Source organism: Elephantulus edwardii, unplaced genomic scaffold, assembly GCF_000299155.1.
Source record: "Elephantulus edwardii isolate Elephantulus edwardi_28Jun2011 unplaced genomic scaffold, EleEdw1.0 scaffold00104, whole genome shotgun sequence".
NCBI lineage: Eukaryota > Metazoa > Chordata > Mammalia > Macroscelidea > Macroscelididae > Elephantulus > Elephantulus edwardii.
In genome coordinates, this window is record NW_006399854.1 from 8,466,013 (window position 1) to 8,486,278 (window position 20,266).

Sequence of the window (20,266 nt, forward strand, 5' to 3'; positions counted from 1 at the left end):
GCCCCGGGCAGGGGGCCGAGGGCAGCCCGCCCCGGGCAGGGGGCCGAGGGCAGCCCGCCCCGGGCAGAGGGCCGCGACAGCTGAAGTAGTCTTTTTTTAAAAAAGAAGAAGAAAAAGTGTGTGTGTGTGTGTACCGTCAAATTGGATCTGACTGGTACAGGAGACTGCCCCTCCTTCTCCAGGAGAGCATGAAGTAGAATCTGGGTTTTTTTCCCCCCAGGTGCCTGTTGGGGGCCTGGGTTTCAGCTGTCCACACCACAGCAGTGGGCAACGAGCTTAAAGCCCCTGATGGCTCTGGGCGCTGACTCTCACCAGTGGCTATGGATGAACTCACAGGCTATTTTCAGCCAGCGCCAGTTATCAGTAGCTTTTTTAAAAGGTTTTTACGTTATTTTTAAAAGTTAAGTAACATTGCATTGATTATCTTGCAGGTATGATGCACACAGAGAAATTCTTGAACAACACCTCTGTAACAACGAATTCAAGATTGCTTCTGATTTCTCTAATGACAATGAAATGAGTAGTGACTGTCTGCACGAGAAGCTGAAAGATCTACAGGTAATTACTGAAAATGTGATTCCTCTTGTGTTAGAAAATAATACCAGCATGAGTGCAGACAGCAACCTTTTAGTTGAGGTAATGTGTGCTAGATGTTTCTTATGCCACTTTATTGCAGATGTTCATTTACCTGGAACTCTAAAATCTTAGATAGTCTCTGTGAGTCTTAATTTATTGGTTATGCTCTAATTTGATATTGCAGATACTTTAGCTTGTAGAATTTTTAATTGTGCTTGAGGTTGAGTGAAAAATTAAGATGATATGCTTTTTAACAATGTATGTAACAGTAGTTTCAACTAGTCTTTCTTGTGCTATTCCAGAATTGGCTATATATAAACAACTAATGGGTTCAAAACTTTTGTAGTCTTCTGTTATACAGTCAAAATTGTTATATTTTGTAAAGCTACTACTCACCAGTTGTTGGTTGCTAAATGTTAGATGGTGAAGAAGGGGTAGGCAATGGGGAGAGAGTTTCCCTTTTAGGTGATGACTAGTTGACTAATTCTCCTGGAGAATTTTAAGAGAAAGTCTTGGACTTGACTGAGGAACTACTGGAAAAAAAAAGTCCAGTGGTGTGCACAGAAATTGTAAGCACTACAATAAATGCTTTCCTTGCCTTGAAAGCTGTTAGTGTACTGCCGTGCAACATTCTTGTTGCAAGCTTGGGATTATGTTAGAGGGAGCCCTCACAGAAAACCCATTAGGTGGGGAAAAGACCATGGATGGTTCCTACAGATCCTTCCCGTTTTCCAGTTTGGGTTTTATGGTGGTTCTTGAGTCACGTGCTGCCATCTGCCTCTTCTCTGTTGTTCCATCTGAATAAACAAAATTCATCTGCTGTTGAAGGGAGAGCCTCTGCTGTCGAAGTGTTGAATGTAGCATGTTTTCATTATAATTAAGAAACTGTCTTGAGACCTTACTCCAGTGACTGAATAATGAATTGGTTAGAAAAAAGCTATCCTAATCCTGAGGGGAAATGAGGAGCAAATTAAACTAATGAGCATGCAGTCAGACTCTGCAGCAGTGCTTTTCTTTTTTTAAAGGGAAGAACCAAAATAAATGTAATATAGAATTGTAGATGCTTAATTATAAATCATAGGTTAATTTCCTTCACTTTTAATTGATATAGATACTGTTTTCTTTCCCTCCAATTTTCTTTTAGTATAGAAGGTAGCAGAGTTTACTGTTCACAAAAATTAGATTATCTATCCTTATGTGTAGCTCTGTGAATTGTATTCTGTGTATTTGTTATAACTTAGGGAACTCTCATGGCCCAGTGGGTAAAGAGTTGTGCTGCCAACTTGAAGGCATGCTGTTCAAATACACCGGCTTCTCCATGGAGAAAAAATGGGAAATCTCCCATACAATTAAACTGACTCTGAAAACCCACTGGAGGATCATCTGTGGGTCACATCTGACTTGATGGTACATAACTCATTAGTGGAAAAGAGAGAGTCTGTACCCTTGAAAGCCTTATTGTTTACCCTTTATCTTCATTTAATGGTTTTTGGAGAGCACAATTTATTCTCTGAAGGAAACTTCACATGTGGATAGTTGAAAGATATTTCTCTGTACATTTTCATGTGAAATGTTCTTCTCAGAGTTGATGACTGTCTCATTTTATAAATATAAAATTGTGTCTGTTACTCCATTATTTGATAATTTACTCATTTTATCTAGGTTTTGAAAAGTGAAACCGATGTTTGCTGGAAGGAATTTGAAATAACTTCACTGAAGCTAGAAAATCTTGTGAGTGATGTGAAGAAGCCTATTATAGCAAAGGCCAGGGACAGATTGAAGGGGAAAGAAAGAGAGCTGCAGGTGGCCCTCCAAGCCAGGTACAGTCCTGAAATCTAGTAATCATGTATTTGATAAATATGTTACTTTTCACTATCAGGCTCAAACATAGCTGTGATCATGGGGATGTTGCAGGACAAAACAGAGCTTTGCTCCGTTGTGCACACAGTTGCTGTGGGTCAGAACCGAGTCAGTTGCACCCAGAACAGCAGTATGTGCATGTCCCTTAATCTTCACAGCTCTAAGGGGAGTGACAGTTGTGTGTGGGGGTTTTTGTACAGGTAGAATCTGATGCTCAGGTTAAATGGCGTAACCAAGTAATACCAACACCCAGAGCTTACATGGAATTTAAGAACTGTAGCGTTCCAGACCCCAGGCTTTTCTCGTTATCTGCCATTAGTGTGATTTTGGCCATGCACATAACTTCTTTGAGCTTGACTTCCTCGTTTCTAAAATGAAGATGCTGTTACTATCCCCAGTATATGTCCCTGTTTTACAAAGGAGAAAGTAGATTTGAAGTGCATATGCTAACTATACAGAATCACACATCTTGTTTTATAATCAGTAGACCCTAGTGTTTAAAACTGTTATATTTTCATTAATAATTCTTATTCATTATGGGGTTTCTTAGTCATTAAGATAAAAGTTTTATTAAATTCAGTACTTCAAAAGATAAAGATCAGTACTTCAAAAGATAAAGGCCCAGTATATTTTAGAATAACTTTCTATTCATTTTGGTATCTATTAAACTATTAAGAACACTTTGAACAGGCAGTAGTTTTTTTCTTTGACATTTTAGATGGCTGAGTTTGAATTTGAATGTGATGATCTGTACGTATCACTGTATGCATATTCTAAACCAAATGTTATGCTTATGGCTAAAGAATGGTGCTGTTATCTTTAATAGGATCTTGCTGTGCTGTGCCTTTCGCTCATATCTAGTTTCTTTTCCTCCTAGAATGGAGTCTTTAGAGGCTGCCCTGCAGATTGTGTTACCAGTGGAGAAGGAATCCCTTTCTCTCTGTGGCTCAGACCTGCTCCTCCACGAAATGGCCATTCAGGAATTTCATCTTACTGATGCTGATAGCATTTATCAAAACCTGGAGGTAAATATAAGTCCTCACAGCATATTTACACAACAGTCACTTGCTCACAGGTACCTATGTATCTATGGATTTTTAATCTTGCATCAGTGGGTATCAGTAGACTGTAATTCCCTGAAAGTAAACTCTTCAATGAGACTTGATATTGGACTTAGTTATTCAAATAATTATTACTAATTATTGAAAATTAGTAGCAGAGCTGTTTATTTCTCAACTTGTTAATTTCTTTAAAAATTGGAGGTAAGTTACCCTAGAGTAAATGATGGGTGCTTTTCTTTGAATTCACAGTGATGTTTCGCTTATGAATATTTTCTCTAATTATGGATTTCCTAAATATCTTATTAGACTTATGTGCTTAAGTTGGCCAAAAAGAAAAAAAAGTTTTGGAGTTTACATGCTCCAACTCCTATCTTAAATTAAAAATAATATTTTCAAATTATAAAGCAGATCTCTCAACAGATAAGTCACTACTTACTTTCATTGAAGGAATACATTTATATATGTGTTTTCCTTTTTGGGATTGAGACCTCAGAGAGAGTATCTGATAACGAAACAGCTTGTCAGACTGATAATTTGTAATTAAAATCTTTCTTTAGTCAAAGCTGTCTGCTTCATTGAAACTCAGGGGCATTTTCTAATTCAACCTTATTCACACAATTTGGGCTTAGCACAGCCTAGTTTTTTTCTTGCTCAGTCTTTTCAACTTTCCCCCATTTATTTTAGAACATTCAAGATTCCATAGCAAATCAGATTGAAACATATAGCAATATGGAAAAGTCGGGCAATTTTGCACAAAAGGCATTACACCCATTTGATCTACATGCAATTCAGAATATTGTACTCAAGTGCAAAGCACAACTTGAAGACCTGAATCACAAGGTTCAGAGGAGCAGAGACGGCCTCAAAAATTTGGAAGATTTTTTGACTTTTCTAAGAGCAGTGGGACACTCAGTTGAGCTTGGTACAGACCTTTCAACCTCACACACACAGATGCTACCAGAAAGTACTTTGACAATAGAAAACACAAAGGGAAAACTTCACCTAATGAAGGACAAAGCCAGCCGTTTGGACAGACATTTGAAGACACTCGATATAAGCTTTAAAGATGCTGAACATGGTGAAAACTCCTCCTGTGAAAAGCTTATCGATGTTTTGTCAACAAAATTTAGTGTGTCTGAGGAACTCACTGAGGAAAACAAGTTACTAGAGATTTGCATTTTCAAAAATAATGAGCTCTTTAAAAACATTCAAGAAGTGCAGAATCAAGTTGATAAAATTGGTCTTAAGGATCCAACTATTCCAGCTGTAAAACAGAGGTAAGTATTGTTTCATACATTTCCATTCTGTGTATCTAACACCTTTAACCTTTATCAAAGAGCTGCATTAACAAGGCTGTTCAGAATAGGTGGCTTCTAGAGAAGTAGGCGGCCTAGAGATAGGAATTTGGGAATTGTCAGCATTTTAGAATGCTGTTTAAAGCTGTGAGAGTGGATGGCATTGTCAGGGAGTGAGCACAGATAGAAGAGAGAAGAGGAACAAGTTATAACTTCAGATGCTCATGGTTGGAAAACCAGGGCTATGAAGAGGTACCAGCCAGACATAATGAGGAATGGTCAGTGGTCTAGGAGGAGAATCAGGACTTCTGGAGACAAGTGAAGAAACTATTTCAAGGGGGAGGAGCTATGTCACATGCCACTGATTAGTTAAGTCAGCTGAAGATTGAGAATGAGACATAGATTTAAGCCTGTGGAAGTTAATGGAGATCTTGGGTGGAACAGTAGAATGTGCAAAACTTCAGGTTCAAGAGAGAGACCAGCAGGAAAGGAACTAGAGCAGTGATTACCTGGTAAAAACAGGTGAGACCCAGTTAAGTGGAGTTACTCTGCTTGAGGTTCAGTTGCAGGTTAAAACTGTTAGTTCAGATGACTCATTTTTGATAGGGAAAGATGGGGGGTGGGTGTGGGTGTGTGTCTGTGTAAGAGAGACAGAGAGAACAACTGTGCATCAAACCATTCACCAATTCAACGATTTCTACATATATAATTCAATGACATTGGTTACATTAGGCATTATTGCTGTTATTTTTCAAATTATTCTACTGCTGTTAACAGCTTGCTCAGTACTCTCTAAAAGAGTCTCCTGTATCTACTTAAAATCTTATGTTTCTATACTTTTGTTTATTTTATATAAATTAAATCATGCAATATTTACCCTTCTGAAAATTACTTCATTTACTAATGTTTTCAAAATTCATCTGTGTGAGTTATTACATGCATAAGGATTTCCTCTTATGGATGAATAATATTCATTTGTATATCTCTACCTCATTTTGCTTATCCATTCATGTGTTAGTGAACATTTCAGTTGGTTTTGTCCAAGCTTGCTTGCTTCTTGCATTCACTTCTGGGTATGTGCCTGAGATTGGGATTGCTTGGTCATATGGTAATTCTGTCTTCAGTTTATAGGCCCCCAGGTTACTAACAAATCCTGTTTCTCAATGTGTCTTTAAATCTAAGTAAATTTTAAGTAAAAATTTTCAATAATTTGGAACCAATGCAAACACAGAATTCTACGTAGAATCACTGTACTGTGAGAACAGCTCAAAATGTTTTCAGTGATTTAAGAGCTGCATATGCAGCAGCAAGTGAAGGTGATTGTGATGAAGCGTGTGCTGTAAGTTCAGTCGTGTCAAAGTGACGGCAATTACATAACATTAAAGGACAAGTATGAGTTGTCCATCAGTCAGATATTCATCATCTGTGTGCTGCCCGGATTGAGGAAAAAACTTATTTCAATTTTAGATCCCCACCAGCAGTAGATGAAGTTTTCCATTTCTCCACACTCTCACCAAAATCTGTTCTTTTCCTTTTTAAAAAATCATTGCCATTTTATTAGAGGTAAGATGATATCTTTTTGTAATTTTGATTTACATTTTCTTGACACCGTGAGTCGCAGGTGACTCGACAGCACAAATCCATGACAACGATGGCTAATGATGGAGAAGCTTTCTCTGCACGGAGCAGGTTTCCTTTGCTTTTTTCCTTTTCACTTCTACCCTCTTACAAGAGCTTTGCAATAATTTCACCATTCATTCTTTGTTCTCTCTTCATCATGTCCAGACAAGCATATACACATATTTAACTAGGGTATTCATCACAGAAAATGTTACTGTTAGTGGTTTTGTGTATTTCTTTTACTGAAACACCATATTGGGATTACAAAAATGCAGAAATCTGAATTCTGACATGTTGTTAGGTGCCACTGAGTCTAGTACTATTCATAGTGACCCTAAGAACAGAAGATCTGAACCCTGTTCTATCCTGCGCCATCCTCACACTTTTGAACACACGAGAGCCCATTGCAACAGTCCCTGTGTCAATCCACCTGGTTGAAGGTATTCCTCTCCTTCACCTTTTCTACCCTTCCCAGCATCATGACCCTCTCTAAGGAATAGCCAGCCCCTCCTAACAACATGCCCAAAGTATGTGAGGTGAAGCCTCATCATTCTTTTTGACACAAAACTTGTGGAAAAATTATAATTAGTATGGTTGTCCCAAATTCTCCTTATTCCTGTAGAGTTGAGTTACGTAATAATTGACTGTAAACTTTTTCATGATCAAGGAAAAAATCATTAATCAGAGTGGAAAAGGATCTGGATGAATATGAAGAAGAGAAGCAACATTTAGAAGAAATGGCTAAGTCTCTTCCCCAATTCAAAGATGCCAGAGAAAAAACCCTGAATCAGCAGTGCCAAGAAACAGTGCTCTTGTGGGAGAATACGAAAGCTTCTATCACTGAGAGGTAAGGAAGAAAACTCCCAATGTCTGTAGCTAACAAACTTTTTGAAAATTAGCAATCCTACAGGCCAGGTGCTGGTCAGGCTGCTTATCTGTTGGAGGCTCTGAGTTATTGTTCTGTGTGGATGGGCAGAACCAATTCATGGCTGACTTTCCACACAGGTTATTGAGAGGCCCATCTTTCTTCCTTGGAGCGGCTTGTGGATTCGAACAATATACCTTTGGATTGGCAGCACAACTCCTTTCCAGGGATCCCTTTCAGAAGCTGTAGGGGGTGATTTGTTTTCTTGTCTTTTTCATTTTGAAACAAGAAGTACAGATTGCCAAATCTGTCTCCCTGACTGACCTGTCTTCCTTCACATCTCTTCTGACTTTGATTTTCCTGCCTTCATCTTTTCCCCACTCCCCCGTTAAGGAAACTTTGTTCCCCGCCCCCTCCAACAAATATTAACAGTTCCTGGGAGGAATAATGTAGTTACTACTTCTTATGTGCTGTTCAGTCGGAACCAATCCCTAGCTGACCAGCAGGTTTTCAGAGATGTCGAGGTTCCATGGGAGGAGATTGCCCATTCTTCACAGAGCAGTTTGTGGAATCAAACTGTGTGCCTTTGGGATTGCAGTGCAGCTTCTTACTACATGACCTTTGTCTTAAAACCTTGTGATAACATTGGAACCATGTGAATATCCCAGAATAATTATGGTTTAAGGTCCTCAATCACATCTGCAAAGTCCCTTTCACCATGTTGTTGTTAGGTGATGTTGAGTTGACTTCGATTCACAGTGTACCTATGAACAGCAAATCTGAACTTTTACCACCTTTTCGTTATTGTTGTGAAGTACTGTCAAGTCGTAGATAACTCATAGTGACCCTGTGAATGAAAGATCCGAACACCTGTATAACTTTCATTGTTTCTCTAAGTTCATAGAGTTTCTGGATGTAAACTATTTTGGAAGTAGATGCCATTCCGCTTCCAAGCCTGGTTTAATCTGGGATCTCCACCAAACACTGTCCCCCATGGGTAACCATTATTGCATTGACACATCAGTGTCACAGTGTTTAGCTTCACAGCAACTATGAGTTACCTCTGTACAGCAGATGGACAGACCAGTGCTATACCACTTAGAAGAATGTTTGACCAAACCAATTAAAACTAGGCCTGAGTGCCACAGATTAAAATAACCTGCCTTTGACTTGATAGGATAATTTTCTATCCACTAGGGTGATAGAGCTCTCTCAATGACTCACAGCAATTTTGTGAACAACAGATCTAATCCTTGCCCTATTTACGCCATCCCCACAATCCAAGACACACTGGAGCCCGTTGCTATAGTTACTGTGTTAATCTTGTGTTGAGGATCTTCTTTTTTCTCTGACCTTCCATGTCTCTCAGCATGATGTCATTTCCCAAGGACTGGAACTTAAAACTGTTGTTAGTTGTTGTTAAGTGATGTCAAGTTGTTGATGACTCATAGCGACCCTTTGAATGAAAGACCTTTCATCGTTTCTCTAAGTTCACAGAATATCTGGAAACAAGCTATTTCAGAAGTGGATGCCACCACAGCTTCCAGGCTTGTTTTAATCTGGGAGCTCCACCAAACACTGTCCACCATAGGTAACCATTAACACATTTGACACATCAGTGTCAAAATGTTCAGTTCCAAACCAATCATGAGTTAATCACACTCTTGGACGTAGACATCTTTCAGGGGCCATTATCCCTTCCACCAGGATCCCTCTTATCCATGACAAACATGGTCTATTGATTGCAACAGTCTCTCCTACAGAGCCTGTACAAGTGATAAATTTTCCCATAGCTCTCTGAAAGGTATTTCCCAGCAGTCCCAATTGGCAGTTTGTGAGTTTCCTCCATCCATATGCTCTTAGTCTTATTCTCTGCCAGGAAGTTGGGTGTGTTAGAAAAGACCCTACAGACCAGGGTCTCCAATTGGGTTAAGCAGTGGAAGGTGCTAGTAGGAAATTCAGGGCAAATGGAGAAAGTGGCCAGGCTGTTCTTCCCCATTCCTTGTTTCCGTACAAGATTGAGGCAGCTTCTGGTTGTGTCAACTTCCATGGCACCGAACAGTATCCCCTTGAGACCGGTGTGACATTTTTAGTAGCTAGTCCTTGGGGGCCTCTGCATCCTTGGTGGTTTCCCTGGACTCTGCTGACGCCTCTACCTGCAGCCTTTTGGCTGCATCCTCTTTAGAATTCCACCTGAGCATATCTCTTCTTTCCTGTCAGAAGACACAGTACACAGTAGTCAAGATAAAGCCTACCTGCTGTAATTGATCCTTCTTTGCTCGAATTTTACAGAATAAAGACTTGAGAGTCAGAGGTCTCCTGGCTGAGGAGTACCCATCTATAACTAGAAACCCGACGTCCTAGCTGTCACCTTTACTTTTATTGCTTTAATTTTTTTTAACGTTAAATCTAGAATGAGTAGAATTGTTGTGACTACCATTGAGTTGACTCTGATCATAACTGTGTCTAAAAGAATGAAAAGGCTGAGTCTCGTATAATTTTCATGATAACCAATGCAATTCAGGCCATCATTTTGGCTGTTTTACCAATCCATCTCGCTGACGCACTTCTCCCTTCTTTGACCCACTACTTGGCCAGACATGATGTCCTTCAGTAGAGACTGATCCGTCCTAGTGACATATCCAAAGCAAGAGAGTTAGACAGTGTTCTCTTGTGATCTGTTAGATTTTTTTCTTTCTTGTGTGCCATCAAATCGGATCCAACTGGCACAGAAGGAGATTGCCCGTCTTCTCCAGGGGAGCATCTGGTGGATTCGAACGACGTGCCTTCAGGATTGCAGTGCAGCCTCTTGCCAGTAGGCCACCAGAACTCCCCTAAGATCTGTTAGATTTTAATTAACAGAAGTAGCTCATGAGACCTTCCCCCCTGGTCTTTCTCAGTCTGAGAGCTCCATTAAGACATGTCTACCATGGATAATCTTGCTCCTGTTTGACTCCCAGTGATACCATTTCCTATTTTGCAGAGACATGGAAACCACCGTGGTTTGATAAATTGACAGACCCACATAAATAACCTGCAACTTGATGAATTACTATTGAAAGATTCTCCAAGAATAATGCTAGGAGGGCCTAGTTTTAACAGGATGACTTTGGATTAATGATGAAAGTCAGATATTGCCTCCTTACAGTTTTTTTTCTTAAGGTTCTTTGTACTTCTTTCTAGAACTCACATTGGGTGATTTTAGTATTAATCAGGGGAGCATTTAACCCAATGGTTATTCATACTGTTCATTTGTCAGATAAAATATATGTTCCCTCTTTCTTCAGATTCCCTGACAGAACACTATTGTAAACCAGTTAAAGAGGGCAGATCTTACAAATTACTAGTAATTCCGTGTAGTGTCTTTGCAACTAAAAGAATGGTTTTGTTATCTGCAGACTTACCTGTTTTATCTTATTCCCCTTTGTAGCCTTGAGCAGTGTGAAAGAGTATTGGAGCTGTTAAAACAGTATCATAATTTTAAAAATATCTTAACAACTTTGATTCAAAAAGAAGAGAATGTCATCTCCCTACAAGCTTCTTACATGGGAAAGGAGAACCTGAAGAAAAGGATAACAGAGGTGAGTCCTAAGTTCCTGAAGGAAATTCTGTATGAGCTGTGACAGTGCAGAGGCTATTATTCTACATGAGATAATTTTAAAAACTTGATTAAAGTTACTAGTGACTCTCTCATAGAAGGTATGTAAGAATTTTTTAATTTATCACCAGACCTTGAAAAAAATGAGTCCCTTAGGTGATGGTCTGGTGGGGTAATCTGTTGGAAGTTGTACAGCTAACCCAAATGCTGTGCCTCTTTGATAGTTCAGATCCACCAGTGGCTTCACAGAAAGATGGATAATCTCCTGTGTGATTTGCAGTTTTGGAACCCACTTGACAGGCAGCTATGAGTTGACCCGACTCTAGGGCAATGATTTTGCACGATTGGGAATTTTTTTTAAATGATGCTTTCTTTTTTTCCTTTTTGGGTTTTGATTCTTAAGATGTGGTTTTGCTGGACTGGAGTCTCCCCCTGCTGCTTTGCATGGTTGAAACAGCCTTTGCACTGTCCTTCTCTCTAAAAGGAACCTAGAGCTTCATTCCAAACTTGAGACAATGAAGATAGTAGGAAATAACCTCTGTTGTTAGTGGATAAAAGAAAAATTAACATTTTAATATATAAACTAATTCCTAAGTGACTTTATCTGCCTTACCAGTCACAGCTGCATATTACCTGATAAATAACACTCATGGACACTAGGTGTCATTGTTTTCTGTAGTTTATTTCATTTTCTCCTGGAGTGACAGAAGATGCAGCAGTCAGAAAAGAATACACTGTAGTGCACTCTGTGATTCTACACCGAAAAGTTGTTTCTTGCCATTGTTCTCCCCATTGTATACTAATTAAAATGCCATCAGTGCCACAAGCAAATATAAAATATAGACTACTTAAAACTCTAGTTAGAAACAGTTGTTAGAAAACAGTTTTGTCAGGCTTCCTAGTTGCTGAGAGCAACACCTGAAATAGATGAGATCCTTACAAACAGTGTAGTCTCTTTATCTAATGCTCTTCTTACCCGCCTTGCCACTTACTCCTGAAGCTGAAGTGGCGCCATGGTCATGACATTGTCCCTGCTGTGTGGCTAGAGGTTTGGAAGTCATTCTCTGACTTACAGTCTTCGCTCAGACCAATCAGAAAGAGCCCCTGTTTGGATACCAGTTGTACAATGCGTGGCTGTATAGCTGACTTCCTCCCAGACATAACTGAGGAAGGCCAGCTGTATCATTAGCAGGAAGTTGGCCCAGTCTGTCTGGTTCCATCTGGAGGAAGTAGCCCCTGGTGTACCTGATTTCAGCATCTGTGCTCTGGCTGTTCTCATTCCAATGATTTTCAAGGAGCTCGGCTTCCCCCTTCAGGAAATTTAGCATGTAAGAGTCGCTCTGTGTTGTGTCCAGTTAGTGACCCTTCTTTTGTGCCCTGGTACCAGTTTTCTACCAGGCAGACTTGTTTTAGGAACATCTCTGCCTTGTTCTCAGACCTTGAATTCTTGTCTTTTATACAGCTCAGGTATCTTAGTCCCTCTCTCCCCGATCCCTCTCTACTCAAGATGCTTCTTTGTTTATGCTAATCCTTTTTTTTTTTTATCCTGGAATTGTCTTTGCCCGATTAAGTAACATCCTTTTCGTAGTGGAAAGTCACTCCTGATTGGATGCCAGCAGAGTGACCGGTGCTTCATCAGTACCTTGGTGAACGTTGGCCAGGATCCCCTGCTGCTGCAGGATCTGTCTCCATATCTGCACACCCCGTTGTCCCCTGGTGCGCAAACATGCTTTCCTTTCCTCTACAACTGGATTATCTCTGTACTGTCTTTCTAGTTTATTTATCTAATGAGTAAAATAGATGTTTTTCCCCATCCCCTCAAGCAGTGGTTCCCTCTCTTGGGTGAGTCCATCCAGGTCTTTGTTTTTCTGCTCCTGTTATCTCCTCCATGGTGTTTCTCACAGGACCTTGCCCCAGGAGTCAGCCTCCTGTTTTCTAGCAGGGTACAGAGGGAGGCCATCTGTCCTGGTGGAGAAGAGCTCAGGAGTCTAAATTTGTGTGTTTTGAAGTAACTCATGCCATTGTCTTGTTTTGGGCTCCTCCTGTGTGTTTCCCTCATGGGTGCACACGCCTTCGCTTTCTCCATTAAATGAATGGGTTTTTTTTTTTTTACTTCTCCCCTTTGCCCACTACTTTCTTCCTTTTAGTATAAGGCTCCACCTTTTTCTGGTTTCTGAAGTCATCTTTTATTCTCAGCTACTCATCTAAATTTCTTTCCATTTTCTATTCTCTTTGTACTTAGGAGTTTGTATAATTTTAATATTTCTTACTGTCATTATGGTAGTATTTTAGGAAGGAACTCAATATAATGTGTGCCAAGGATTTAATATGTTACCTTATTTTCACAATAGCACTGCAAGGCAAGTAGTATAATAGCTTTATAATGGTGATGAAAGTGAGACTTATGATGGGAGGTGTTAAGGGAGCTCTGGTGGCCTAGTGGCAAGAAGCTGCGCTGCAATCCCAAAAGCACACAGTTCAAAGCTACCAGCTACTATGCAAAAGAAGGATGGGAAATCTCCTGTGCAGTTAACTGCCTCTGGATCAGTTCTGACTCTACAATAACAACAGTATTGTTAAGATAACATTATGGATTGTTGTAAGGAGCCTACGAGTCAGCTTTAAGGCGAAACAACGCTGTACAGCAGAATGAAATACGGCCTTTTCCTGCACTGTCCTCCCGATCTTTCCCCTGCATGAAGCCTGTAGTTGCAGTAATGTATCAGCCCATTGCGTTGAAGTTCTTTCACTCATTTGCTGCCTCTGCTTTTCCAACTATGAAGGGGCACTCTGGCTATACTTCTTCCAGAACATATTTGTTTGTAGCTTTGGTAGTCCATTGTATATTCATTGTTTTTCTAACACCACATTTAAAAGGCATCAGTTCTTCTTTGGTCTTCCTTGTTCACTGTCCAGCGTTCACATGCCCTCACAAGTGAACCAATAAACAACATCATGACAAACAGAAAAAGTTGAACTTGTCAAGGATTTCATTTTACTTCAATCAGTACCATGGAAACAACAATCAATACCATGGAAACAACAGTCGAAAGTCAAATGACATACCATGTTAGGTAAATTAAAGAGGAAGGACCTTTTTAATATGCTGAAGAACAAGAATTACAGTTTAAAAACAAAGGTGTTGCATGAACCAGGCCATAGTATTTTCATTTGTTTAATATGCATGTGAAAGTTGGACAAAGAATAAGTTACGGATAAAACACAAAAGTTCTCAAGCCTAGCCTTCCACTTTTGCAACCTTGCTGTGGAATTGTCAAAGGAGATCTGTACTTAAAGAATAAAGCCAAGTGATACAGCTTTATTATTATCTAATGATTGTCCAGTATCCTTAATCAGTCATCTGGTAAAAGTTGAATTTTAACATGTAACCCAGTGTAAATATCATCAAGGTCTTTATCTCCTCTCGATCCAAATATAAATTCCAGAATAGTTCATATTCTTTAATTGGCTACATAGCTGTAGCCATGTTCTTTGGTTGGTCAGATATCAAAATAGTGACTTGCCCAAGGCACTATAAGCAGAATGAATCAATGAATGAATGAATGGGTTAGGGTTGCGGTAGTCTTTCACCCACAGATCTTGTGGGAAGCCCCTTTGCTTGGGTTCACACCTGTGGCCAGAGCTTTCTCTTCTCCCCTCTACCCTGCTTTGGTTTTGTGCCCTATATTCTTAAGCAAATGTAAAAGGAACAAAAGGCTTGTCTCAAAAGAGGTATAATTTACCTCACCTATTCAGTCAAAAGAAAGCAATACATAGCAAGAAAGAACCATTTTCTGTGCCAAAATTTCCATGTACTAACTGCTAACTAGTAAATGCAATTCTCCTTATGACTTAGATTCTATAGAGATTCACAACTTCCATCTGCCAAAAGAAAAAAAGTAGGGCAACGAGATTAAGTTACTCTCTCTAGATTGTATAGTTAATAAGTAGCAGAATCATTTTTTTTAACCTAGGTCTCTGTAACCCCAAAGTCATGTTCCAGTCATTGTATAACACATCTTTTCCTGAGAGCATATTTGAAATATGTAAACAACTGAAGTGAAATTTGGTTAACTTTCTTTCTACTCCTGATACTCACCTGAAAAGGCGTGCTTACAAATGGACTTTTTAAAAAATAAGTAAAACGAAAGCTGTCTGCCTTTAAAAAACATTTAAAGGTTCAAATTTCATTATATGTTTACAACTCTGTATCTACTATGATGCCTAACATATGTACATTATAAATTTGCTGAAATAATGAATGACCTCCATTCAAGAGAGAGTAGTATGCTTTTGTTTAATTCTTTCATCAGAAAGTTTGTTTTGCTTGCTATTTCAACTGGCATAAACAAATTTTAGTATTAGTTTGTAAGTTTTCTATTGATTTTACTCTGACTGTCCATGGGTCTTGTAATGATTGGTGTTCTATCTTTAGATAATCAGTCAGTTCCTCTAGTATATTCTATATGTTCATAATGCTTTAAACCAGTAGCTGAAGTATGATACCACTGAGAACTTTTGTCCATTACAGCCTTAGAAACCTGGATGTTTATCTGGGTTGTGGTGCCAAATTTCTGCTCTTGTTAATAAAAGCACAAACACAAAAGTAAGACTAGAAGGCCGGACTGTCGGGGTTACTATTCTGTTAAAGTTTGTGAAGCTGGTTCTTGTTTCCTTTATATTGCCTGATCGTTCATTGTAACAGATCTCACACCTCCTTTCTATGCTAAAAACTACCCTTTCCTTTCTCTTCACTCGGTTTTTACCAATATAACCGCAAAGTATTCTGCTTTCAAAACCTTGAGTATTTAAAGATACATGTATGTGTTTCTGTGTATCCATTTAATGAAGTATTTATTACACCTTAAGCAGAGTCTAGAACCAAGAGGTAAAAGAACTGGGTTTGAAAAAAAAAAACAAAAAAAACTGGGTTTGATTCTCAGCTCTTCCAGTGCAACACTAAATAGGCGTTTAGGAGACAGAAACCTAAACACTTTTTTTGTTTTGTACTTCTCATGGTTTTTCTTCAAATTCATGGATTTTTTCCCCTCCAGTTGGGCCCATGCATTTTTTCTTTTATTTGATTCTATATTTTTAGTTCTAATATTTTAATTTAGTTCTTCTTTATATCTTCTGTTTCTTTGCTGAGAGTATTTTTTTTAAATGTTGTCTTTCATTTTTTAAATTTTATTAATTTTAATGAACATTTACAGAAATTTTGGATTTCCATTCATTCATTGTTGCATTTTTCTCCCTGCCCACCCCTCCCCCCAGTTTGCTCCTCTCTCTAAAAGAATAATTCCTTCTTTGGTATACAATCCCCACCCCCCAGCCCCAGTACATCCACTATACAACCTTCACTCTGGACTCCAGTCATAGCCATAATAACCAATCATATACTGCTTTTAAATGGTTCTCTCCCTCATCTCTTTCAATGCAGTATATGTAATTTATTCAGTTTTTCTCAGTCTCACCCCAACCCTGACGTCATTACTGTTCTACAACAGTGGCACTATGCAGTATTTGTCCCTTTGTGACAGATACTTCACTCAGCATAATGTCTTCCATGGTCACCCATTTTGAATAATACTGCATGAGTTCCTTGTTTTTCAATGCAGCATAGTATTCCATTGTGTGTATATACCACAGCTTCTCTATCCATTCATTTGTTGATGGGTGCTTGAGTTGTTTCCAACTCCTTGCTATTGTGAACAGAGCCTCAGTACACATGGGTGTGTATATATCTGCCTGGGTGGCAGTTATGGTATCTTTAGGGTATATTCCCAGTATCGGAATTGCTGGATCAAATGGTATCTCTATTTGTAACTTTTTGAGAAAGCGCCCTACAGCCTTCCGTAGTGGTTGCACCATTTTACACTCCCACCAAGAGTGAATAAGGGTTCCAGTTTCTCCACAACCTCGCCAGCATTTGTTGCTTGCTGTTCTGTTAAATTTTGCTATTCTTACTGGGATGATAGTTGTTTTTATTTGCATCTCTCTAAGAGCTAGGGATTTTGAGCATTTCTTCATGTATTTTTTGGCCATCTTAATGTCTTCTTTGGTGAAGTGTCTGTTTAAATCCTGTGCCCATTTTTCAATTGGATTATTTACCTTTATCTTGTTGTGGTGCGCAAGTATTTTCTAAATTTTAGATATAAGTCCCTTATCTGACATGTCATTACCAAATATTTTTTCCTAATCTGTGGCTTTCCTTTTTACTCTGTTGGAGAAGTTTATAGATATGCATAAGGATTTGCTTCTTAGAAGGTCCCATTCATCTATTTTATCCTCTCCTGGTTGTAGATTTTTCAGAATGCTTGGAAGACTGTTTATGTTATGGATTAGGACTTCTAGAGTTCCTCCAAGCTTTTCTTTAATGAAATATATAGTCCTTGGTTTTAGTCCTAGGTCCATGATCCATTTTGAATTGGTTTTTGTGTATGGAGTGAGGTGTGGATCTTGCTTGCATTTTCTACAGGTAGTTTTCCAATTTTGTCAGCACCATTTGTTAAAAAGGTTGTCATTTCCCCACTTAACTGATTTCATCTCTTTGTCAAAAATCAATTGACCATAGGTAGATGGGCTGATTTCTGGATTTTCTATTCTATTCCATTGATTTGTCTGTCATTATACCAGTACCACGCTGTCTTGACCACCACGGCAGTGTAGTAGGATTTGAAATTGGGAAATGAGATGCCTCCTACCTTATTTCTGCTGAGAGTATGTTTTTAAAAATATTTCCATTAGTATCCAGATTGTATATATTTTCTCATGGAGACATTTTTATAGTGGCTGCTTGCAACTATTTTTTCCAAATATTTTTGCCATCTCTTTTGTCTAGGCCTCTTTTTATTGTCTTTCTTTTCTTTTTTTAATTCAGCTTGAGAACACTGTAGGTTTTTGGTATTAGGAATGATTTTTTTTTTTCTTATTGGAAACTTGGCCATCTGGTGTGTTGACTTATAAAGTGCCAGTCTGGTTTAGCTGCCTTTGTTTGACAAACTATTAGAATGCTGATTCCTCTCTCACTGCTGAGAATGAGGTGGGTATGGGTGGTGGTAGAAGTTCATACACGCCCTTTTGCCCACTTCTGACACCTGAAGTGGGAACTTCCTGTTCCTGGGAAGGAGAAGTGTTCGTTCTTTACTGGCAATCTATGTTTTCTTTTCTTTCTTTCTTTTTTCTCTACAAATCTATAATTGTATATATTTGCTTTTTAGTAAGTTTAATCCTTGAGGGATACAGCATTATAGGGGGTCTGTGTCCAATGGCCTTAGCAGGAAGGCTGCTCTGAAACTTGGCACAAATCATGGCCATCTGTTTTTATAATTTGTTCTTCTAAGATAAGTAGCAGACTAGTTATAAGAAGTGTTGAGTCAGTATTGCCCCAAATGCTTGAGACCATGACTTCTAGCATCAGCAACTCCTCTTTTGTTCAGTTCTCTAGTTCCGCTATGTCCCCTGGGTTTGGTGGTTCACTGGAAGGAATGACTTCGAGAGAATGACTGGCATGACCGTTGGTATGCAGGCTGTACTCAGAAACTGGTGAGATAAGGGCCAGGATCATGGAGACGGTCAGTTGTGATGCAGCTGGTTGGCGACTGTGGGTTATACAGGCAGGTGTGCAAACACTGTGAGCCATGGGCCAGAATCCTCTAGACTGTCAGTGTGGTGCAGCTGGATGGCAATTGTGGGTGATGTAGGCTGGATGCTGTGTCCCAGGCAAGCATTTCACATGAACAGGTGCCTAGCATTGAGGTCTCACAAGCTTTTATTAGCCTCATGAGAGGAATAAAATGCAGCTTATATCCCATCTTAACCCTCTCACCTTGGAATTATTTCAGCACAAAAGAAACAGTTAATGATTGGCTAGAAGAGAAACCTGAATGATAAACTTTAGCTACCTGCAGCATCTTGAATATAAATACAGTTTTACTTTAATGAATAATCAAAGAGTTACTTTTATGATTTTTTCATGAAATAATAAAATTATGGTTCTTGTCAGCTCATCTCTCAATGTATCAAAAATGTTTCCTTTTTTTATAGATTGAAATTGTCAAGGAAGAATTTAATGAACATCTAGAAGATGTAGACAAAATTAATCAGATCTGCAAAAATCTACAGTTCCAATTAAATAAAATGAGAACCTTTGAAGAGCCCCCTTTTGAGAAGGAAGCTAATATTATTGTGGACAGATGGCTTGATGTATGTAATAATCTTATTCAGTGAAAATTAGATTATATAACTAACTTTTAATTGTTTTCTTTAATTTCAAAACAGCTTTTTTATAAAAACATCTGAAGTTATATAAAATTTGTAACTTAATAAGTTAAAGTGTGGTGAGGTACTGCTATCAAATGAATTTTTAATCTTCTAAGTAATTTACTTAAAATAAGTTAATATTACACACTCATGCAGAATATTTATATTTTTAATAATTTTTGTTCAAGGAGTATGTGGTATTAAGAACTACAAAGTAAAGTTTTGCCTGCATTATATCTTAAATTTGCCTTTAAAAAGCACATTTTTTAAAAACAGTGCTTTAGAAATTAGGAAGACTGTACTATATAGGGTATATAAGCTGTAGCAAATGAGATAATTTTCTTTAGTAGAAGAGTTGTTTGGTAAGGTAAGGGCATTTTCCCCCCCTTAATTTATATAAAACAAATTGTACTAATAATGTTAAATTAATATTTTATTTTAAAATAGTGTTGAGCAAAACAATGTTTTACTTACTTTTAATCCTAAATGTGTTATTTCTCTTTGGTTGTTTTTTTATAATTGTCGTAGATAAATGAGAAGACAGAAGACTACTATGAAAATATAGGTCGAGCTCTGGCTCTGTGGGATAAACTTTTTACTTTAAAAAATTCCATTGATGAGTGGACTGAAATTGTCCTTCAAAAAGTGGAATTACCACTCACAGAGGAGGAAAGAGAAAAGCTGAAGGTAATTAACACAGATAAAATGTGTGCCTTTTTCATCCAAAGTTTGCATTTCAGTGTTGTTTGCTTTCTTAGTGCAAGTAAAATTAAGGCATTAAGAAGTCACATATTTCTTTCATTATCCTTTGAGTGGACCTTGAACCCTTCATCAGTCCTTATGTTATAACAAAAAAATGCTAGCAACCATAAACACCCATAAGGTTCATGGATAAGATGACCTTGGATGGAAAAATACTGGCATCTGTATTTTTTAAAATGTCTAATAATTTCTTAATTTCTTGATGTCATAATTTCTTTTGTTTATGAATACAGGTTACAAGCAGTGTTAGGAACATTATATGTAACTTTTTGCCAAGAGAAATACCGAGATATTTTTTAATCATAATTCAGTTGTGATTATTACCCCTTTTATTGCAAGCAATATTTTGCTGAAGATTATCCAAAAA

General features: G+C 38.3%; 1 protein-coding gene across 1 annotated transcript in view; it reads left to right on the forward strand.

Moving 5' to 3' along the window:
• SYNE2 (spectrin repeat containing, nuclear envelope 2) overlaps nucleotides 1-20,266 on the forward strand; it is a 342,029-nt gene that overhangs the window by 90,812 nt on the left and 230,951 nt on the right. The window contains exons 26-33 of the mRNA XM_006891797.1: nucleotides 432-558; nucleotides 2,239-2,396; nucleotides 3,314-3,461; nucleotides 4,182-4,774; nucleotides 7,080-7,259; nucleotides 10,708-10,858; nucleotides 18,922-19,080; nucleotides 19,666-19,824. Of these exons, the coding sequence (XP_006891859.1) occupies nucleotides 432-558; nucleotides 2,239-2,396; nucleotides 3,314-3,461; nucleotides 4,182-4,774; nucleotides 7,080-7,259; nucleotides 10,708-10,858; nucleotides 18,922-19,080; nucleotides 19,666-19,824 (1,675 nt within the window). The remainder of the gene's footprint in view (nucleotides 1-431; nucleotides 559-2,238; nucleotides 2,397-3,313; nucleotides 3,462-4,181; nucleotides 4,775-7,079; nucleotides 7,260-10,707; nucleotides 10,859-18,921; nucleotides 19,081-19,665; nucleotides 19,825-20,266) is intronic.